Genomic DNA, 24,755 nt, shown 5'->3' on the forward strand with positions numbered 1-24,755 from the left:
TTTATATTTTCTCCATTAAGTTTCACATTCTGTGGTTAGACTCATTTATCTACTAAGTCTTGGTCCTGTCATATCTCATACCAGATATCCTTCTCTGTATTATGTCAGTTGTAGCATATCTGCATTTTTTTTAATTTAAAAAAAGAAACAAAAAGAGAAGGACAGTCAGAATACCCTTTATTCCCCCTTTAGGCACTAGGCTAGACACAAAATACATTAACTTGAATCTTCACAGCCTTATAAAATTAACATTGTTATCTGATTTCTAAAGATGGGAAATCTGAGGTGAGGAAAGGTAGTGTGGCAAAATTCAAACTAGTAAGCACTAGAGCTAGAATTCACACCCAGGGCTTTCTCACTCCAACATCTCCACTATTTATATTTAATATCACCTCACTTCTCTAATGATATTGCCACTTAAAACATTTATTAAACATCCATGTCAAGTTCTCTGGACTTAAAGGAGAATTAGACATATAGATCCTTCCCCTCCAATAAACTGCAGACACTTTAGAATTATCAACAAACTATAGCAATAAAAAAGCAAAGAAGCCATGAGCTTTTCTGCTAAAAAAAGAAAAAAAAAAAAAAAAGAAAGAGCAGAAGCCCCAACGTGTTCTGGGCCCAAAAAAGCAGTATTTACCATGTATAGCTCAATACCTAGTGAACACATAAAAGGTAATTGAACCTAAGTTGAACACTGTTTCTTAAACAAGAGGAGTTTAGATATGCTCTCTTGGATAATATCTGTAGCTTTTTATCCAATAGAAGACAGGGGGAAATAGTCCCAATTTTTTTTTAATACTCAAGAAATGTTTTTGAGTAGAAATTATGAAAAGCATGCACCTATATATTGCAAATTTTGGTCAAAACAATTCTACTTAGAGTTTACAATTTAATAGGAGATGAAAGGAAACAAAATGTTAACAGAAGGCAAGTAACTATGAGAGTTTTGGAGTTCATAAGCAAGCAAGTCTAGCTAGAATGATGAGGACCGGCCTCAAGGAAAGAAGGACCTGAATTTGGGGCTGGATTCTATAAAATGGCAGTGATTTCCAAAAGTGAATGTAGGAAGGAATTTAGGGGAAAGACAAAGTATTATTTGTGCAAAGGGGAAGAGCAAAGAAATGTAGCGTTCATTTACAAAGTGACTTGACAAAGCAAACAATTTAAGTAAGTATGAGAAGGAAGACTGGAAACGTAGATTCAATCAGATCCTGAAGAGCTGGGATGCCTGGCTAAAAAGTCTAAATCCTGTTTGAAAGCAAATAGCCAACAAAGCTTTTCTGGGAGTGAATACTTTAAAGAAATTTACAAATAACAATGTTCATGGTGAGGACCAAAGGATAAACCTATCGGATCTTAAGCTGGCCCTGGCTTGGTTTGAGTTTCACCTTCTACCATGCCCTTTGCCTGCTCCTTCCGCCCATAAAGCACCTGGCATCCTACCTATGCACTGGCTCTTTCATCTTTCCTCATCTTTGCAGAATTACAATATGGAATGCCCTCTGGGGCTGCGAAGTTCCTAGGTATTTCTAAGGCCCACCTCAAATGGTCTCTTCCTTTGTAATGCCTTCCTCACTACTAAAAGCACAGGCAATTCCTACCTGAATGCTCTTATCCTAGCATTTATCACTCTGTGCTAACTGCTAGTCACATACGCACACCCCCCAAACTGCAAGCTTCTTAAAGACTGGGATTGGATATTACTGATCTTTGTAATCCTAATACATTGTAAAGCTAATGCTCATTCTCCCTCCTGCCTCCGTACACCCCTACTTTGCTCTGTTGGAATATTCTTTTCCTTGTTTTTTGCTACTCATTTTTCAACCCTCATCACAAATTTACTGCCCCAGAGAAGCCTTCCTGATCTGGAGACTAGGTCAGGACCCTCACGGTTATGTACTCACAGCATCAGGTACCTTTTCTTCATAGCACTCATAGTGGTTTTTATTTTACTTTCATTTGTGTGATCTGATTGTCTGTCTCTCCTACTGTTCTTTAAACTCCATGATGTCAGAATCCCTCCCCGCTTTCAGCTCACAATTGAATCTCCAGCACTGAGCATAAGATAAGCACAGTAATACAAAATTATAACAGCTGAAAATGTGGCTGGAACCCAGAGATTCAAGAGCACTGCTCTGGAGTCATACTGCTGGCTCAATTGTGTGAAATTAGGAAACTAGCCAGTCTAAGATCATTTTTTTCATCCGTAAAAATGAGACAATAATAGTAACTATCTTTTAGAGTTGTGAAATTTAATGGCTGGTAAACACTTAGCACAATACTTTGCACATGCACTCCATAAAACTTACAGGATACTATCCTTATCATTCTGTTATTGTTACTGATGCCACGATCACTATCATTGCTACAGTACTGATTGGCTGTAGCTGAAGGGTTCTGTTGTGCTGGCAGAACAGAAACCTTGATTGAGGGGATTTACACCAGACTCTCTGGATGATCGGGAGACAAGATCAAATGATGGCAAACTGGGGTCTATTCCCAGGGAATGGTTGTAGTAAGAACTTAGTATTAGCCAGTAGTTAAAACAAAACAAACAAATGTTTGCTGATCTGGAGAGGGGCTAGACTAATGGAAAGGAGTACATGATTATATCTAGCTGCATTTTTAAGGATATTCTATCAAAAGATTGCTTATACTTACCATTTTTATATTACCTTCGGTATGCTTGCAATTATGTTACAGTTTTGCATTTGTCCTATTAGTAAATACCATTTGGAAGTTTCAAAGTATCTTTGGTTCATTCCATAAAAGATAAGTTTTATGCAATATTCACTTTTATCTTTCAGGTATAAATAATATCTTCTAAAATCCTCTTTAAGCTAATTGTGAGATTCCATGACCTTTCTGCTTACTTTTGTCAAACTAGGATCAACGAGTACGAGAGACTTACATGCACACTGGAGCCACATAAAAGGATTGCCCTTTAAGATGAAGAAATACTAGCAGAAATACCTACAGCACAATAAAAAAAAAAAAAGTGGGCCCTTCAGCAATCTTACACTACAGTTTATAATGTTTACATTCCTGAACCTGCATTTTCTTGCTCACCTTGAAACAACAAAAAAAGGAATTCATGAACAATCTCTCTAAGGAAGCAAAGAATTAAAACATTTCCAGATCTATCAATATCAATTTATTTTCATTGTTAGCCTGTATTTTATGAGTCAGTTCATGGTTTAAAAAAACTCTCTAGGCAAAAATGTGCTAGATACACAAACACTATCTTTAGATGACAAATGATACAGAGTAAAACATTTCATATATACTTTCTTTGGAAATTTAGGAAAATATTACAAAGTGTTTAGAAACGTTAAAATTATCTAATCATCCATTGATTTGTTCAGAACTCAAATCTTCTCTTCAATGTTAGGAAAATCACTGGCAACAGCCTTTAGAAAAAGTATAAAAGGTTTAACCAAAGCTAAGAGAGAAAAGTGGTGATGGACTAGATCTGACTTTGCTAATGCCTAAAACAGACAAAGTAGACTTCTTTTTTTACATAACACCACAATAGCCACCTCTACCAAAAATAAATTCTAAATTAATTTAAAATACATTAGATAAACTCTAATATCTGTTATTAACCTCTTCTCAACTACATCTTCTCCAAGGGATGATACTTCTGCTAAAGACAGACACTTTCTGCTGAGTGATTGCTTTTTCCTGGTATCTCTAGAGCTAGGGCCCCAGGCTTCCTTCCCGAAGGGGAGTGGGGGAGGGGAAAGAGGAGAGAAGGACACTAAAGAGAGACCACTTAGGGCCTTAATAATTCCTGTGGCAACCGAACAATGTTAGGGCAGGGAATAATTTGGGGACAACATAATGCTTTAATAATTAGATAATTTCTTTTCTCAACTTACAGCTAAAAATTGAAATATATATGTGTATGTGTTTATATATCAAAATGATGAATTCTATCCTATTAAAATCTTACTCTGAAAACATTATCCCATGTCTTATGAGATTTTCCAAAAATCCTTTGGATTTTGAAAATTCGGGTAATTGAATACATGTTGAATGCTAAATCTCATAGACAATTCTAGATTACCTCTAGGGATATTAATAATTTAATAGTGACCAGATACTTTAAAAAGTAAAGGCAGAAAATGTGGAAAAGTAGTTTATACCTAAGAAGACAATTTCCCAAACGTTATTTGTTAAGATTTTTAAATTTTAGAGTATCTTTTAAAAACTAAATAACCAACCCTAAACTGAAGAACATGTACTGAAACAAATGTCCTTATTTACTTGGCCTTTCACATATTTCAACAATTTGAAAAATTATTTCCCATTTATTAGAAAGTTTATTTTAGGAGAAAGAAAACCCAGAAAGCAAATCATTCATCAACCATGTATTTACAATAACCCCCATGAAAACAAGCAGCAATAGCCCCACAAGTACATGAGCCTTGTACTTCTGATTAAACATGAAGGCACTTCAAGCCATATGAACTCATTTTAAAAACTATTTTTCTCCACACAAGTTAAAGTAAACTTTTGCAGGAAGAAAATAGAGTTATAAAGTCATAAAGGGGAAAGCACTCAACTTTTCAGTTTCTAACGTCGGACTTTGTTAGGGGGTGAAAAAAAGCATGTGGCATACAAAAAAACCTAGTAGTAATTTTTTAAAATTAGACTTTGTTTCTTAATCCTTTTATTTTAAACTCACAGTGACACTAAGATACTAACTGGCTTATTTCAACAAAAAATATCGGTACTAATTTGAATACTTAATAGATTGTGGGTGTTTTATGAATACTTTGCTATTCACATAATAAATGAAGGAGTATCACAGATTTGAAAGAGTCAGTATCCTAAACTTTCCCCAAACCAACTACTACTGACAATTTAAAAGTTTAAAAAAAATCAATAAATATTTAAAAGTTAATAAATGAAATAAACTGAAGTTCAAATATTCACCTGTAAAGCACATGCAAAGTAAATCATTTACTATACATTTCAATGTCAATGAAAGCATGGACCAACACAATACAGAATTCATATCAGATCCTAGTTTTTGAGAAACTGATAACCCAGTGTTGTTAAACTTAAGCAGCTTTTCTTTATATCTCAACAAATTTTTCATATTAAAAAATGTTTACTAACCAATTTATCTTGGATAATAGTAAAAATCAGATTAACTATCATTGCCTTTTAAGATCTACAAGACTATGAAGATGTAAGGAACAATTTTTTTTTCTGTAAAAATAGTCTAACATTTTATTACAAAACAACATTTTGAATAAAAATGCATACAGGATTGTAAAATACTATAGGATTCTTCTTAGAAGTCCATTGAAAGTACTTCCATGAAAATATCATGTGTCAAAGAACGTTATATTTTAAAAATCATTAAGAGTACACTTCTTTTAGAACTACTGGTTTAAAAAATATTTTAGACAGCTATACTGTTTACTAAAATAGAATTTAAATGCTTGGAAAAGTAGATTAACAACAAATCAAAATAACTTTTAAGTTTTTAATGGTAAATTATAACATCATGACTAAATCACCAAACTGGGACTAAACATCAACATTTATCCTCATGTTATCTAACTTCACAGTAAAATATTAGTCTGATGTAAATATTCTAAGAGGTGGATTGCATTTTCTCCCTACCAGCTAGTTACACTGCTTATTATTACAGAGAGAGGAGGCAGAAGAGGAGCAAAAAAATATATATATCTAACTAGTTCCTTTTCATATTTACATGAATTCTGGAAAATATTTCTTTTTTTCATCTCAGCAATTTTTTTCCTTGATAAAATCATCCCAAACACCACCCCTACTTTTTCTATACTGAGTTCTGAGAAATACGCTTCAGTTTAGAAACCTCAAATGATGCTACAAGATAACTGAGAGAAAAATAAGTACACATGGTGCAGATAAAAAGATCAGTATTGTTTTTTAAGCCTAATTTAGTAACCTTTTTTGGCTTCCTAAAAAACTGCATGGGTGTAAAATAAGGTGCAGTTGTTCAAAACAAATATTGTAATGTATAAAACACATAAATTAAATAAGAGGCACACTAGAATACATATTTCATGTAAATGTAAAACTTTGATATCTTATGTATTTTGAGATTCACTTCAACCCCATCGTAACTAACTCAAAGGGAAGTCACATGACTTACAAATGAAAGAGAAAGAACAGTTTTCTTTCCTTTCCTTTCTACAGGAAGAAACAAAAGCTGGGTATTAGCTATCCAAGGCCAATGGGTGGGGCCTGCAAGCCAAAAAGCTGAAATGGATTGAGGTTAATCTTAATGGGGGCCGTTAACCTTCTGAAAGCATCAAAAATGTGAAAAATGCAACCAGTGCTGGCATGAAATAACAAGCATTTAATGTAAATTAGGTTTTACAACTAGAAAATTCTACAGGGACATAATTCAGTTTATAAACACTATTGCTGCTCTTGTTGGGGGTAAAATCACCTAACTGTGATTTGCTACACAGATACACACACCATCCCCCACTGGCACACAGATACTTCACAAGCTTCTTGAATAAATAGGAGTATCCAATGTCCAGGGTGATGGGTGGTCCTGAGGTCCTGAACCAGAGCTGTATACTTTTAAGGGATGCTGAGATAAGAACAAAGTGTTTTGTGTTTGTTTAAACCTGGGTCTATATTTAAAGTCTTTACACCATTATTGATACAGTTCATAAACTTGTGCTATAATTGATTCAGGCAAATTTTAAGTGTTGGCATAAATGCTAGAAATTAAGCACATAAAACCAAAGTACTTTGGCGCTTTTATTGATCTGATTCAAATTAACTAATTCAATTTACCTAAAAGTAATCACATTTCTAAGGTGTGAAATCTCAACCCGAGACAGAATATCATATTGCTACACTTTCACTACCAAAAGGATGTTTTTCTAATATCTAATGAAATAATATGTATTTAAACAAAATTACTTACATCAAATAAGCGGCAATGCCATGAAAAACTCCTACAAATAGTGAAATTAACCCATGTGGAGTCACAATCAAGCATCAACAATTATGCCCATTTTTATTCTCCAGGCTTTATTATTAGTCTACTATAAAGAGATTTTTTTGCAAAGCAGAAAGGCAGGATTTACAAGTGGCCCAAGGAAAAGATAAGCGATGAATAGTTCTGACCCCAGTTTCTCTGGTTTGATCAAGTGGGTCTGCAACCTGAGCCAAAGGGCGCAAATTCCTCACCATTCAAAATTCTTCAATGGCATGGGGGAGGAAGCAGTGAAAGGGGCAAACATGCAAATCCAACTGTCCTTAGATTTAGTATTCAGCTAAAATTTGTAATTAGTGAGCTAAAAAAAAAAAAAAAATGAGGTCAAAACTGTGATTAAATTTCTGACTCATAGTTTAACCAGTCCTACAAAGAGAAGCTTTTTGTCTCTTCTTGTTAGACTTGAAAAAAGATTCATTTATCATTTTAAATGTTTGGCTTATGCTGAACTGTGTTAGGTATGTGTCTCTAGTATCTTTTAATCTATTTAAAGGAGTTGCTGAAAAGTGGAATTAGTTTCCAAGCACCAGTGTTTCCATACTGTAAGCAAAATGATGTATTATTAAAATCCTAGCTGGGGAAAAAAGTTGATAGAATTAATTCATTCCAAGTTTTAAAACACATCAATGATCTATTAAGTATTTAAAGTGATAGATATAACTGGTGTTGGCAGATTTCTGTTACAGACTGAAATAAGGATACAGATAATTCATTTGAATGAAAACATAAAAGAATTTAGGAATTATAGAATCTAGGAACATTCTAGCTACTAGCAGTAATGGCTTAGGTAATTGCTTACAAAGCTTAAGAAATGGTCATGAACAAATCATGGCCAAAGTAAATTATTTTGAAATTTACACAGAGTTTTTATATAATGTAGAATAAAACTGAACAAAAATCTTACAGTTATTAGCAAATTAAACTTACAAGATTTTGAAACAGAAGCTAACTTTAACAAAAGTAGTACATTTCAGTAGGGTTTGATTTTAAAACATGTCTTATAATAAAAAGTTAGAGCAGCTGGTAAAAATTAAGTATATTTTTTAATAGCATCATAAAATAATTCTCAGCAATAGTAAACATAGTTTCTATGCATGAAATCTGAAAACTGTATATTTTATGACTGATGAAAAATCACTGTATTTAGCTCAAAAGTTTAAAAACATTTATTGTTTCATTATAATAATCCCCAAATGATGGCTGGAGGATGCATAATTAAACTTTGTAAAAAGAAAGTAAATAGTACACGGGAAAAATGAGCCTTTGCTTCATACCTTGTATGAAAAGAATGAGAATTGGAAAAACCTTATTTAAAAGTTTGCTAAAAGGAAGAAACCAGAAAGAATACATAGCAATCTGGAGGGAAGAACTCTTAAATCTATCATTGAACACTGCTTTATACTTAGTATGTGATCAATAAGAGTAATTGACTAGATAAATTATTCAATCAGAAATTTTTCTAAATACTTTTATATAACAGTAAGCCATCTTGCTGGGTTATACCTCTATGAATACTTGTACAAAAACTCAGGTGACACAGAAGTTCACTAAGTTTCTAACATGAAGTATGAGTATCAATAACCCTAATTATGCCCTTTAGGTAAGCAGTGAATTTATATTGTATGAAAAAATACCATAAGGATAAATGAAATTAAAATTGAAGTTTAGTTAAATGTATGCTAATTAATCTCATTTTCACAAACACAGAAACTACTCGTAAAAAGATCACTGCCAAGCAGAAATAAAGAGAAACGACAAAAAAGAAAAAAGAAAAAAAAGAAAAGAGTGTGGATTGTTCTTGATAAGGGATACTGAATTGTAGCTTATATCAAAAGAGGCAAAGTTAAATGGAACCAGGTTAGTTAAGCAGTTAATATGACATATCAATATTGACTAGGACAACTGAGCCTCCCTTTCAAAGGTGACTACAAATGGGCACAAGGGAACATTTTTGGGGTGATGAAATGTTCTGTATCATGATTGTGGTGGTGGTTACACAATTTGTCAAAACTCATCTCATTGTATACTTAAATTTGGTGAATTTTATTCTATGTAAATTATACCTCAATTAAGTTGACAGGGCAAAAGAAATGATATGAGCTTACAATCTTCTAAAAATTCTGACAATGATTTATATAGTGAAAGTATTAATAAAAATACAGTCCTTGAAATAAAGATTAAATTAAACCTGGGATGGTTGCAATTCTTAAATTATTTTCACATATGCTTCAATTGACCATAAGATACTACTGACCACATTTTAACGTTGGGAACACTGAAGCTCCTCAGAAATGACTAGCCAAAAGTAAGAAACCCACCAAGTGGTACAGTCAAATTCAAACCTTCATTTCTGATACATTCTCACCTCACTCTACCACATGACATCTCCTTTGTAGTAATAACTATGGACAAACATTGCTGAGATCTTACTATCTGCCAAACTCTGTGTTAAATGCTTTACATGTGTAATAACATTTAATCCTCATAATAACCCTGTACAAAGTGGGTACTTTTTTTTGTCACTTCCTTTGTAACATACTCAGACACCAACAAGGTAACTTCCCCTACAGACATATAACAAACTGGGATTTCAACCCTGATCTATTAGACCAGACTCTATACCATTGTATAGTATCCCACAAGGATTAAATATTAATAGAGCAACAGGTATTAAATTATCACAGCCGGTCTATTTAAGACAACATTTTTTCCTTAGGCTATACTGAAGAATACACACATATATGGATACGTATACCTGAATACACAAGTAAAATCTCACAACACAACAAACTATTAAAACAAAAATATCTGCATAACAAAATTATTTCCAAGCCTCAGTTTATATCATGATGTTTTAAACAATAGTTTACCATAAAATTATAATAAAAAGGCTTGCAGTTCCCTATAACAGAAATTAAGCTATTAATATTATGGAACACATTTTGCCCAATTTTAAAGATACTATATAAAAGAAGATACCAATTTAATTTTTCCCTATGAATATATGCCACTAAACATAACTTATCCATGATTCTACTGTGGCAAAGACTAGTTTACTTACATTTATTCAACACATACTTGCTAGGCTATTTGTATAACAGTATCTCTTCTCTTCATAACAACTGAAGTTAGGTATTGTTATTCCAGTTTGCAGCTGATTGTAGACAGAAAAAAAGACTAAAGCTATCAATTATCTATAAATCTTATTTGAGGCAGTATTTCCAAATTGTCAAATATTTAGATATGGGAGGTCAATCATCAGATAATCTTCCAACTTGTTGCTAGATAGAAGATTAATCCTGACGTATCTAAATGCAATATAACAAACACTCTGGTTACTCATTTGATAAAAGTACTCTTTAAAAGATTATTTCTAAATGTACCCCACTGACCTACAGTGTATTTTCTTGGACAAATTACTATTATCAGTTTTTTTCTGGTATTAGCAGATGTTATAATGAAATTATTTTAGAGAAGAATATAAATCACTTAAGTTTCTTATGGACAATATATGTTAAAATGCCAAAACCTTTAGCAACTACATATTGAACAAGCTGAACTTTCAGTTACTTAAAATTCAGTGAGAAATATCAATATTTAGTTCCAAATCAAGTCTATAGAACATCATATTGAAAGTAATAAATTTCCAGTTTAATTAAACAGAAATATTTGTTTAAGTTATACTTGGTTTAGAAATAAAAATATAGTAACCATATTTGTAACTAGTAACTTTTATATTTACCACAAATAACTTTAAACTTATCTCATTTACAATACCAACAAAACTGCTCAGTTAAGACAAACAAAACTATCTGTAATATTTATGTAATTTCTGAACAGGAATAAGAATTCAACCAAATTCAAATAATAAAGATTTCTTGCTGCCCAAAAGCAACAAAATTCACAACAAAGGACTAAAATGTTGAGTGTAGGTAACCTAAGTTTTTAACTTTTAAAAACCCAAGAACTCTGAAATGAGTTAAAGATAAGTTAAAGATATTATGCTAAATACTTGCCACTTATATATTTGTTTAAAGAACAATTCTTGGATCAACTGCCTTCATTTGCTATGAATGGTCTTTAAAAAAGAAGAATCAAAAATAAGAGGAAAATATTTAAGAGTTACATCGATAATCTTTAAAATGAAGTGGGAAGACTATGTCTTAATTATTCACCCAATTCACATTTCATGTTTAAAATGAATGAGAGTATCTTTTTAGAAGTATTCAAAAAAGGTCTTGAAAATGGACCAACATTTGAAAATCAGAAGGAAAGTATCCAGTATCTTTTAAGACAATTAAAGTCTTATAAAATTTTTACTTAAATGCTTTTAAATGTGATTTGATGATTAAATGGCTTTAGAGCATTTCATTTGGGATTCTCCTGAACTGTCAACAGAGCAAATAATCTTGAAAATGTGGTAGCTTTAGGAAACATTTTCAAAATATTAAACTTACTAACAAATGAGCTGTAACTGTTATATGATCAAATTTTTTTAATTCCCAAGATTTCTCTATCTAAATATATTTTTGATACTGACATTTTCAACGGTCCCAAGAATAATAAAAATCACATCTAGTCTGCATGTGAAAAGTGTTTTCATGTTAAACTATGACAAAAGGTAGCTACCAAAATGGTAATTAAATAATTATGAAAAGCCCTTAAACATGAACATATTGGAAAAAAAAACTTAAGCATTAGCATATTGGAGTAAATTTATTTTCATAACTGTGTAACCAATTAGTGTTCAAAACACTAAGACATGAACTCTATGTCACACTAATTGAACTATGTAAAATACTTCAACTTTCAAATATTTAAATATTAGTCATCTCTAAATATTTTCATATCCTATACAGTCAGTAAAAATGCTTTCAACTTATCTCATTTACAATAATTCTTATTTCTTCGATTTCCATTACTCCTTGAAATGTTTTCTGAGCAAAGTAATCAAAGAAACATAAATATATAAAATCTTTGTAATAGAGATTTGTATTCTCCATAAAAACCAACATATAAACCAGAAATAAAGAGCATAAGAAGAAAACATCAATACTTGAAAAGTAAATGAAGAATTCAAAACCAAATTAAAATAAATATTTAAGCTTACTGAGTAATGGTAACTAAATTGCAGTCATTTTGAAATTACTCTTTCTCTTTGGAAAAAAAATTATTACATAAACTGTGAAATAAATGAAATACATTTATGTCAAAAATACTTTGTACCATATTTGATGGCAAAGAATCTCAAATATATAACCCAACAAGAAAATACTATTATATAAATGAGCTAAAGAGAGAGTAATAAGCAGAATGGATTCTAGCCCTCCCCTGAACAAATAAAGTTCAAATGATCGTTTTATCTAATTAGTTAAGATAATGACTTTGAAAATAACAGTGGATGCAAATTTTTAAAAACTTACTAATAATAATAAACTGATAGGAGTATTAATTATTAGCACTTACAAAATAATTAATTCTAATTGATGAAATCACCTTAGTAAGAACTTAAGACTTACAAATCTGTATTAATCATGCATATTCTTACTTCAATTGAGAAACAAAACTGTTTTGCATTAGATGTTTAAGTAAGAAATTCCTACAAATTTATCTTATTTACAAACTAAATCATCATGAAAAATTTTAAATATTAAAAATTTTAAGGAACACTTCAAAAACAGTGAGCTGTGACAAAATTCACAAATATAATATTTATACATTTTGTTAAATTGCTTTAAAATATTGAATGCTATCGATGTTTCAGTATTAAAATGTGTAATAATACATCTCTTCATTACAAATCCATAAAAATACGATCATTTAAATCACAAGTGAACATTAGGAAGCCCAGTGGAGACTGTCCTTTTAAACCAGTGGTCCCACACCATCCTCAAACAGCAGAGTCTCACTACATTTACCAACAAGTCTGAAGATAGAGAAAGTACAGCACCTAAGTCTTGCGTTTATTTTTGAGGAGTTGGCAACATCACAGAAACTAAAAGAAAGTTTGATTGTACTACTGCCAACAAATTTTAAATAGAATTACATAACTGTAAATGTACAGCTCTATTTTAAGAATGCACTCACACATAAACTCTCTTCATTTCATAGCAACAGAATTGTTTTTGATGTGCAGCTTTTTGCAGTCAAGATTTTTAAAGGAGGAAAAGATATCCTCAGTACCCTAGCATGAATTTTTAAATATTATCTTAAAGAAACTAAAATCATTTTTTAATTTCCCCAAATACATATTATTAAAAACATGTTTCAAAACACTTTTAAAAAATCCAGACACATGTACTTTTAAACAGTCAAAAAAGACTATTTCATATATTTAAAATAATGACTAGATACTGTTCCAGTTGAACATTTAAAATTTCTAATTATCTATGATGCCTATTCTTTCATAACAAAATAGCATAGACACATAATGGAGAAAAAAAATCTAATTTATAATTATACATAAAACCTACCTACTATACTTTCAGAAACGTTATACAGCAGATATGGCAGCTAACATAGTAACTTTTAAAATGTTTTAAAAACTTTCATAAAATGGTCCTGAATTGCAACCTGATGGTGGTAAGTGATGCTCACATGATACCTGCACACATCAGTGATGGCCATCTAACTGTTACTTGTAGTTATTTGGCTAAAGTTAGTAGGATCCTGCCTTCTTCAAAACAATTATTCTTATGATTTATATGTAACTTAGATAAGTTTCCAGAAACCCTTTCACCTAGGCATCGAAGTCGAGAAGGAAAAAAACAAACAAACAAACACAAAGCAACTGATTCTAAACAATTTTCCCTAGGAAAAAACAGAAATACATTTCAAAAAACAAATACTGTAATCATCAAAAAGAAAATGTCCTAGAATGCCACTTTCTAATTTTAAATTTAAAGATTATTACTGCACTAGTTTTTTAATCACAAAATTGCTAATACCTAAGTTTTATTGACTTTTTACATACTTCTTCCTAATGATGTATCCAGATATATTCTTATGAACAATACAAATATACATATTTTGAGAGAATTTTTATCACAAACATGATTTTAATATTGTTCTGTTAGTAAATACATCATGTTTAAGTAAATCTAATACAAAGAATCACTGTTTGTTCTCTAGAAACTGTTCCCTATCTATACAAAAAATATTTTCCAGCAATATAGCATTTAATTCAGACAATATAGGAATGTTTCATCAACATGTAACCATTAAATAGCTTAAATTTGGATGTCTCATGCTTCTAATCATTAAAGTCAGTTAGTAAAATGTCTAATATTTGAATATATTAAAAGGTAAACAGAGAAAATCAAATTATAACAAGGTGAACTCAGACAAAGAAGAAAAGGGCTATTTTTTTTTCATTCATCTATAAAACAAATTTATGAGATTGTAAAAAACAATTTAACAACCCAAAGAAGGTTCAAAGGAGGGAAAGCCAGAGCCTGAGAGAAAATGGATTTGTCAATGATTTCAGCCATTCAGGTTAGGGAGGGAAAAAAGCAGAAAATGTGGCTTCATTTTGCCCTATAAAGTAGGAGGCATAAAATCCAGTAGCCTGTCTGTGGACCTCTATTTATGTATTTAAACCCTGTTTCAATTCACAGATTATGCTGATCCTACCACATGTAAACAACCAATAATGATGGCCAGGCCTTTAGGAAAGGAAAACACACACCACACAGCAAGGTCAGGAAGCTACCAAGTACACAGGACAACAGATCAAAACAGAATGGTTTCATATGTTTCTATTGTTTATATACTTAATTTGAAGATGATATTCCTTATGGGGGAAAGGAGGTTGTAAATTATTGCTGGGAACATGCAACACACTATCAAACAAAACACATAATTTTCATGCAAATATACCAAGTATTTCCTGCATGTATCTACGTCAGGCAACCAGTAGTACAGATACGCATTCATCCAATTCTTTTTACTTTAGATGTCCAGCTAAAATAAACCTCTTTAGTCCTAAATTCTTTTACTCCTATTTAAAAATTCATTACAGATATTTTATATTTATTTAACTTCTTTCGATGAAATAATCAAGTTTGCAAACTGTAAATACCTTTTTCACTAAGAGATTAAGTGAGAGAGAAGTGAAAGGGGAGAGGTATTAATTTACTTGTTTCTGGGCAAAATTTCAAAAATGAGAAGCAATGACATTCAATTTGGTATTTAAGTATCTTAAAAAATTACAACACACTATAAGCAGTGGTGGAAATTTACCCCAAGTAGCCGACTAGCACATTTTAAACACACAAACTAGAGCCGCCTCTGGCCACATGTTTTTTTGAGCGCAGTCTCTTAAAGAGACAGTGTCCTTGGACCTATGCCCTACAGGGAGCACATTTCTAAAACGTTTGATTAGCAAGAATCCTCTCTTGAATTTCAAGTCCCTACTAGGCCAACAATGTTCTACGTTATTTTACTGTGAAATCAAATTATTTTAATTTGAATCTACAAATGACTACCAGGCAGGCAGAGATGAAAAAATAGGGGAAGATACTGTGATTAGAGGTGCCTAAATTAAGGGGACACGTAGGTTACTTATAACAGCAATTTGGCTTTTTCTTTTAACTTAAAATGATCACTGTTTCTTCGTTCATCTCCCCCTCACTGCCCAGGCATACACCAGAGAATGTATTGTAACCAATAACACCGGAAGCTACACCACGGCAATTTCTCTGTCGAATGAAGAGGGGAACTTGCTGAATAAAGTCAGCCAGCACCCAGCAGTGAAATTTCAAAGAATTCATTTTCTGCTCAGAAGAAGACACCCAGGAAGGAGCCCATGCACATACGCTAAGAACTGGATTCACTCGTGACTGTAAGGAAGATTTTGAAGGGCACCTTATCATAAGTCCACTGGCAAAACTACCAATCAACTCCTCCAGATGGAAAAAGGTGAAGACGGAAAAAACGAAAAGTTTGGCTTACTTGGTGTACAAATACATCGACAGGAATATCCAAGGGGCTTCCCTCTCGGTTTACCATGGAGATGAATCCAAATCCCATCCGCACATTGAACCATTTACAGTGGCCGGTTCCGTGCAAAACCTGGGATTCCTCCTCTGCCAGCTCCGGCAGCTTCCCGGGCTCTTCTCCACCACCTTTGGTTGCCCCGCCTGAGTAGAACAGGACAAAAAAAGTCAGTTAGTCTGTATTCCCGCACTGTTCACTGGAAGAGGGGGAAAAAAACAGCTTGGGATGAGGGTAGGGGATGGGAAATGGGAAAAAAAGCTATTAAATGGTTGATTCCTTCTTTTTTCCTGCAGAAAATATTTAAAATGAAAGGGTTAAAGGGGAAGTGGGGGAGGGAGGGAGCCACACTGTTCTATCGATTACAACTTCCACGTTTCTGTACATACGTGTACTTTTTCATTTAACTCCGTTTTTCAGCCACATATTACAGTACAGCATGCAATACTTTACTTGCATATTGCTGATTTAACACTGATCCCATTTACAAAGAAAAAATTTTCAGCGAAAGTACTCTCCCGCGGGCACGAGGAGGAAAGAAACCGTGAAGATGGTTAGAACGAGTTAATGCACATGCGGCTGCAGTGAATCCAGGGTTATTTGCAATGTGCATTCCCCTCCCCCCCAATAACTTTCAATTAAAGTTGGCGTGGAATGGGGGAGGGGGCAGGTGTACAAAAGTTTTCTTGGGCTCACTAACTGAAACTGCGCTTAATCACACTCAAACAATTCAAACAATAGCCCCCTGAAAGCTTTTCAAGTTGTGAATCAGTGTGGGCGGTACAAAACATTTTTGGAGATCTATAACAATAGGTTGCAGAAAGCCCCACTGCGCGATGGGGGGTGCGGGTATTGCCCAGTATTGGGGTAAAAGGGGAAGAGGGGGACGGGCAAAGAAGGGTGGGAGAGGGGGATGGGGGGAGAAAGCAAGAGAGAAAATCACAGTAAAACAATAGAAAAGAAAATTAACCTTCGGCCATGTTGCCCCACGGGCCCTCTGCTCCAAACTCGTGAGATGAAAACTTTCCCTTTGGAACGGAGTGATCTTCTGCATCAATCTAACATCTTGATTTTGTGCGATCACAAATTTAGCTCGCATGGTCTAATGTGCTTTCCCTCTTTTGATTTTTTTCTCTTCTCTCTCCAGTTTCTGGCCCCCTGAGCACACGTGACTTTGTCAATTACATGCTTTCTTGCTACTAATTTCACCTCGGATCCTTAAGGGGCTGGCAAGAGGAAGAGATAACCAATCGCCATTTCATCTATGCTGACATCAAAATAATTTATGAATGAACACGAAAAACTCAAACATGTTATCTTTAAGACAATTTGGGACGCTTCTTTACGATAAATCAGAATGCTGATTTCGTGCTTTTACTTAAACACAATGGAGAGCCCTTGTGAATCGTCGATTTAGAAAAACGGCAGTCATATATGTGCACACGCGTGCCTTACACACAAGCCTATCTAAATAATCTCATTTAGGGGGGAAAAGCCATTAAATAAAGCAACCGATGTTACGCTTTTTTTCCTCTAAGAATTCAGCTGCTCGGTAACAGTAAACCTGCTTGGGACGCAAATTTCATATTTAATTCAATTCTTATAGGAAATACATAATTTACAAAAGATCTAATTAAACGTAATTACATATTCATGAAACTTTAGATAATGGTAACCTATAGCTACAATAAGACAAAAGCACAAAATTACCTGACTGTGCTCTGAAATTTTTTTCAACTTTAAAATAAAATCCTACCGGAAAAATCGCTTATCACCTTCATGTAGTCAAATTGTGTTTAGGTTTACCATTTCGGAACATTTTGGAGGGGGTTGGTAAGGAATTGTACTTCACAGGTTTGTCCGCCATCTCTTTCCGGGGGAGGAGATGTGATTAATGACTTCCTAAATAACAGCCCAGTTTTCCAGCCTAACATAGAGTGAACCTCAATCAGTGACGATTGTTCCCCAAGAGCAAGGCGACGTAGGGCAGAGAGGGGGAGGGGAGCGCCAGGCAGGGGAGGTGAAGAGGAGCCGCCAGCACTGGCGGCTGCAAAGCGGGAGAAAGAGGTGGGGGAGAAAACGGCAGGCGCGGGCAGGGGGAGAGGGTGAAAAAGAGGGGCAAGTGGGAAAAAAGGGTAACTTCCTATCGTATAGACTGGACTCTGACATTTAAAAAGTCCACTACCAGGGGATGGAAGAGTCATATAAACGAAAATTTAATAATAGATTAGGCTCCCACCTTCCCTTACCCGGCCCGCCCCCAGTTTGAAAATGCTTACCCTCTACCTTTAAAATTGGTTCAAACGATTGTTGATTACTAGATGCTGACACCAATATTGCCTCCCTCATCGACTATTACAGTAAATACTATAGGTCAACTAGAAAAGCTTGACTTCCTTTAGAATATGAAATACCACCCGAAATGCTTGATTTCCTTTAGAATATGAAATACCACCTATTTTTGAAACAGTAAAACGCACCACCACTCTTTCCCCACCCCACCCCCCACTTTCTTAAACAAGCAGTTTACGTAGAAACTGTACAGATACCACTTCCCTTCAGCAAAGCTACCAAGTTGACCCTCCCCCACCATACCCGCAATCCCCCTCCTGGTCTCGCCAAACATGTCCACACTCCTAACTCTTAACATTGTTTCACACAAACTAAAACACAGGGATTTTGAATGGAAAAGCTTTTGAAAACCCACATAATGCACTCTTTTGCACCTCCTTTCCATACTAAAAAACGAAATGTAAATTTATGTTCAGATCTGAAATAAATGCATTTATATAAATGTTATTTTCAACTGTTTGTGGTAAAAGGCGTCAATCGAGATTGATGAATTGGAAAGATATTTAATCTGTTTATTTCTTTTGTTGTTTCTCAAGAAAGAAGGCAAAGCCTTCTCATTTTATTTATTTGCAGGGGGAGGGATAACGATGTGCCAACTGGTACAGAGGAAAGAAAAACTAAAAATCCAAATGATTTTGCTAGAGTCCCAAAAGCTTGAAGCTCTCAAAAATTTATTTGCTAACAAAATATTTATTAGGCATTATTTTAAGAGCAGAAATCAACTGATTACACCGACCTTAATGAAGTAACGAATGATGGTATTCTAGGTTCAATATTTTGAATAATATGAAAGAGAAAAACGACTTTTAATAACTTGTGTATATTTTCTTATTTTAAATGAAAGAATTGCTTTTAAAATCATCTTGTAACGGAAAAATAATCTGAAAAAGTATTCACGCAAGTTGAGGGAAATGTTACTATTTATGTAAAATTATCATAAAATTCACAGGCCAGTATAATCTATTTTTGTTATTGACACATTCATGGTAAACAATATTTTATCCGTTTATTTTTAATTAGAAAATTGTTTAACCATAAAAATCAGAGATGTGTAGGTGGTTTCTGAATCTGTCTTCCTTAAATGTGATGAAATTCCAACCTATAAATACACAGAGGAAAAGTGTGAAATACTGTAAATGAACCACATTGAATGGCATGGTTATGAGATTCAGTCTTGCCTGATTGGGGGCCTCCAGTATTAGTGGAATTAAGGTAGGGTTCACTGGACTGGTCACTGGTGTCAGAGGTTATCGACTCATTCATTTCCTGAGAGGGACATCGGCCTTTCAAGTCAGGTAGAAGGCTTTTTCCAACTGGGAACTTTGAGAAATCCTCTAACATTCATTCACAAAGAATTTAAGGCAAATTCATTTACATACCTGGGGGAAGGGGGGAGGGTAAAAAAGAAAGGGTAAGAGTAGGGAAGAGGAGAGGGTGGGAGAAACAGGGAAGGGAACTGGGAAAAGAGGGAAGAAAAGTGAAGTGACAGAAAATATCAGTCCCCATTTCTGGGATATGGCACAGTTTTTTTTTTAAATAGATTCGTCTTTTCTGCTCCCCCCCCCCAATCTTTTGAGCCTAAGATTCTTTTATAAAACTGACCATAATCTCTTTAAGCTCATAGAGTGCTTCTTTCACTTAAAATGGTCCCATGAATTTCCTAGAACGTTTTCCAATTTGTCACCTTCCTGAAGTCTTCTGGTTTTAATTTTTTTCTCATTTCCTACTTGTTTTTAGTGCCAGAAAGACCCATGCTTGACTCAAAACGCATGTTTTGTACTTGTGGAAGCCAAATGTTTCAGTAGCTTGATTTATCATACTTCTTTAAAAATGTCTTTAAAATGAGTTCAAGTAGGTACAAAGAATCGTCAAAGCACTAGGACGGGGGTGGGGGGATCAAGGAAATAACCTATCATACGCCCACTGGTTATCACAATCTAAGGTTTCTACATTTAAAAAACGAAGTGCACATTTTCTTTCTCTATCTTCCCTCCTTTTTTTTTTTTTTTTTTTTTTTTTTTATAATTCCAACAGTACAATGCAAGGAGTCGAAAGAGGTGTCAGAGCACACCGTCGTTGTTTTCAACTATAAGCAATGAGTGACTTGTACTAAAGCAGAAACAATGCTTCGGTTCTTCTTAAAACTAGGAGGAGGGGCTGCGGCGAACGACTCCACCCGTGCTCTCCTCCTGGCAAATAAGGCCGGGGTCTGCAGCCCCGCGCCGCTCTCGTGACCGCGGACCTTCACGCGCACTCTGGCCCCGGGGTCGCCGAGACCCCCGGCCAGCGGATCTGCCCTTTCCCTCCACCGCCCGCCCCTACCACTTCCACTCCCCTTTCTCTCTCCAGTCACCTTTCCCTCTATTCACATCACCACCTCCTCTCTAGAAGTCCAGCCAGTCCAAAGGTTGATGATTTCTCACTAATTAGGGGACTTTCACGTTTGTCATTTTGTTCCGAAGAACACCAAACAAAAGAAACCTCTGCCTTCACCAGGATGAAGGCAACACTTGGCACAATCTACTACTTTTACTGCATTTCCAGATAATCTATTATTTATAATCTGACCCCTTTATCTGTGAGATGTCAGAGTCTCTGCAATCAGAAAAGTCAAGTCAAGGGGAAGGGGGGGCAGGAGAACCCGAGAAAATGTCCACACACTCCCCCTTCCCCAGGCCATGCCTAAAATGGAGCTGTCTTCAGACAGACCCCTGGCGCCGTCCTTTCGGGAAGCCGCGAAAATGCCGCCGCGCGCCTTTGGAGAATCAGGAAAAGCCGTCGGCGGGGAAGCGGGTGGGGGGCGGGGGCGGCTGGGAGGCGATTTTAAGGAACCCCCTCTCCGGGCGCGGCGTGAGGTTTCCCGCCCCAAAGCGGCGGACCCTCACGTCGGGCAAATTGCTGATCCCTCCCACTGCGTTTCATTAAACTTCTTCCCTGGCAAATAACTTCCTTGAAATTTTTACAATACTGAGTTAAATGAAAGGAGTACTCAGCTGGGTGTGTTGGTCTTATAGGAGAGGCACTGCAAAATATGGGGGCTATTGATTTTTGTTTCCAGAGAGCAAAATTCCGTTCTCATTTAATTTTCTTGTCTGGAAGCAAAATGCTCTCCCTGAGCACAACTGATTCATTTTGAAAATTTTTGCATGGCTGTAAAAATCTCTTAAAATTTTTCTTTAAATATCTTAACACATTTCCCCAGGTGTAATTAAATAAATTATGGAAATATAGGAACCGATTAGCATAAATTAAAATTTGCCAGACAAAATGCCTTTATATTTCAAAAAACAAGCATTTGCAAATGTGTCCTTCATCTTGGTCTGTTAAGTTTCAGCAAAGTAGAGCAACAAAATTAATTCACAAGAGGGGCATTATTTTAACACCACCATTTTGTAGAAAGCTTATTTTTTAAAAACTGGAATAGCAAAAAATCCTACTCTATTAACATACTTCTTCAATTAAAAGGAAAAATAAAATTTTTATTATTACTCCTCTCAAATATTTTCTGAACTAGGATTAACAAATACTTTCCTAAGTGATTTTAATTATAACAACAATAGGTTTAGAGAAATCATTTAATAAGCATTACGTGACTTGCCCAGAATAGCACGAAAGCAAGATTCTTAGTGTTTTATTTGAAAAATGAATCCATATTTTTCACCTGTACTACTTGAACACGTATGCCTCATCATTTAAAGTTCTTTTTGGAATAAATATTCTGAGTGTAGAAATTACACTAAATAATGTTAACATACAATTTTCCCCCTCTCTCAAAGCAATGAATGAAAGTTTATTCTTTAAATCTTAATCTTATTAAAACAGATAACTGAAATAAGAGTCTGGACTGTTTCCTAGGTATTTCCTTTAATATTTTCACTTCGGGTTCATTTGAGGGAAGAGGACAGGTTGATGGAAAATGGGAAGGGAAAAAACAGCACAGGAGTAGAAGAGGAGGCAAATGAGAAGAAATTTTTAGGCTTTAAAAGATGTCTGTGTGGAAGGCAAATCCGTGGAGAAAAAGCATCCAGCTAGAAACTGGAGCCCAGAGTTCTGGTCCCATTTAGTGACCTTGTGACCTCGGATCAATAAGCTTCTCTGGGCCTTGAGTTTCCTCATCTGCAAAATGAGGAGACTGGAGCATTCATGTCTGTAGTGTAAATGTCATCTCTGGAACCAGCCTTTCTTTTGGTGAAAGTGGAATCTCTCCGGACCAACCCCTTTTTAATCAACAAGGAAACACGAACATGAAACTTTATTGCAGTCACTTAACACATTGGTGTTAACATTATTTCCCAACAGAAAAGAAAAGGGCCTCTGGACCGCCTCCAATTTGCACCCAGAGAAAAACCACAATCAATAGTAAGGGGAAACTAGTTGGTACATTAAAATATGGTAGTAACTTTTCAGAATCCTATTTTTCATGACATTCTCTAGAGCATCATCTCTATGTCAAAGGATTCACTCTAGAAAAAAGTCAAGTATTTGTCAAAAGGCAATGCCTATCAGTGGTTTCCTCATTACACCTTTTGATCCCTACTGCTTTCCTCTTGCTGTCTACAATCCTATATTTGATAAGCTTAACAAGAAAATAACATCTTTTTACTTGTACTTATAAATGCTCATAAATTTTCTCATCTCATAGCTCTTAAGTGTGTTTTAAAAGTAGTAGTCAAGAGCCAAGACTTTAAATTCATGAGCAGAAGCCAAAGTAACACATTATTACTAAATAAAACTGCTACTGAAAAAAGTGTTGTCAGTTTTCAGTTAATTTCAGTAATATAAGAAAATATTTATACACAAAAGTCTAGGTTTTACAATATACCTAAATAAATAAAAGGATATATATATTTTTAAAGTGTAGGTTTAAGATATTATAAGTTCACATGACTCATTTTTGCAGTATAAGGAACAAATCTGATACATGTTCATGAAAAGCAAACTAAATGGAGCTTCCCTAGATTAGGAAAATTATATAGTTTCCTGGAAAATGTCTAATATGTTGTGCTACTTATGTTATAGTAAATTATTTGAAAACAGTAGCCAAGTCTCTATCTTTGAATTCATTCAACAAATATTTGTGAGTGCCTATTTTGCTACAGGTTTTATAAAAATATACAAACCACAAATACTTTTTATTCAGCTCCATAAATATTTAAATACCTATTATGTATCTTGCATGAGTTATGGAAAAGGGAATCACAAAATCCAATACTACTAAAATCAAGAGGAAAAGGAGTTAATTAAAAGATTTCATCCATGCAATTCTGGTAGGAGTATCAGTTTATACATGAAGTAATCTGGAGCACAGTGGGATATGGTACCCATTTTGCCAAAGTGGAGAATTCCTGAGGGCTGTCAAGTTTTCTCATATGCCTACAGTATCTTTTTAAATAAATATCAGATAAGTAAAATATTTAATTAAAAAAGACTAACCTGGGGCTGATGAAACCTGGTTGAATGACCTCATTGTCTTCTGAAGAACCTAAAATCAGAGAGCTCAAGTCAGTACTACATTAATTGCTTATTTAATTGCCTCTTCTTCAGCTTAATGGCTCATTAGAAAGCAATAAAATGCTTAGGTTTTGACTCTGTGAAGTGACCTGTAAACTTTTTTTTACAATTTAAGACTCACCTAGCAAAATTAGATAACCAGTTGGCATAAACTTGCCTTCATTCTAACTAAAGGACAGTAGTTTAAGAAAACATCTTAAAGACCATTAAGATGCCATTAAAAGATTCAGATTTCAAGATGCAGTTTTAAATTTTTTAATATTTAATTTTAAATTGTAATTTAAGAATCCCAGTCATTTTTTTAAACCACAGTTAAAAATGAACCTAACCTACAATATTGTGTTTCTTGATGAAGTAAGTACTGATGTTTCTAATACATCCACTGACAGATGTCACAACACAATATAACTTGCAATGAAGAGGTCACCCAGTCATGAAGTAGAGCAATTGGAAGAGAAGCTCCTGATGACCACTGAATTATAATTTTTATCCTCAGGTCAGAGTTATTAGGGTTTGGAAAATGGACTGGTTTGCACATGCATCCACTCACCTGCTATCACACAGGGTTCCTTCCTTCCTTAACTAAGTTTTACAAACTATATCTACTATGTCAGCTCACAAAAAAAATAAACTATTATGTGTAAATTCCTTAAGTTGCAACCCTAATTTTCTTCTCAAAACGAAATGGAGGCTTTTCTGTGCAGAGTTCTACTGAATGTTAACCCAAGATTCTTCTTACAAAGGATGACAATCCCACTGAATAAGATTTGAAAAGAATAGAGGAAGAATGTGAACAAAAGGCACGTGAACCTCTGTACATTAAATCCTTCAGTTACCCTGTGTTTACAACCAAAAGGCAGAAGATAATGACAGA

The 24,755-nt window shown here is 34.3% G+C and overlaps 1 protein-coding gene across 2 annotated transcripts in view; it reads right to left on the minus strand.

The window, feature by feature from the left end:
- Positions 1 to 23,837, minus strand: part of LIN28B (lin-28 homolog B) — a 112,365-nt gene extending 88,528 nt beyond the window's left edge. The window contains exons 1-2 of one of the 2 annotated variants that reach the window (XM_074368577.1): positions 23,804 to 23,837; positions 15,977 to 16,164 (exon numbers count right to left, since the gene is read on the minus strand). In XM_074368577.1, the coding sequence (XP_074224678.1) occupies positions 15,977 to 16,164; positions 23,804 to 23,837 (222 nt within the window). Of the gene's footprint in view, positions 1 to 15,976; positions 16,165 to 16,988; positions 16,999 to 23,803 lie in introns of those variants that run through there. The other variant, XM_010965355.2, reaches the window with a different exon arrangement.
- Positions 23,838 to 24,755: the final 918 nt, after the last annotated feature.

The sequence above is a fragment of the Camelus bactrianus genome, chromosome 8, assembly GCF_048773025.1.
Source record: "Camelus bactrianus isolate YW-2024 breed Bactrian camel chromosome 8, ASM4877302v1, whole genome shotgun sequence".
Taxonomy (NCBI): domain Eukaryota; kingdom Metazoa; phylum Chordata; class Mammalia; order Artiodactyla; family Camelidae; genus Camelus; species Camelus bactrianus.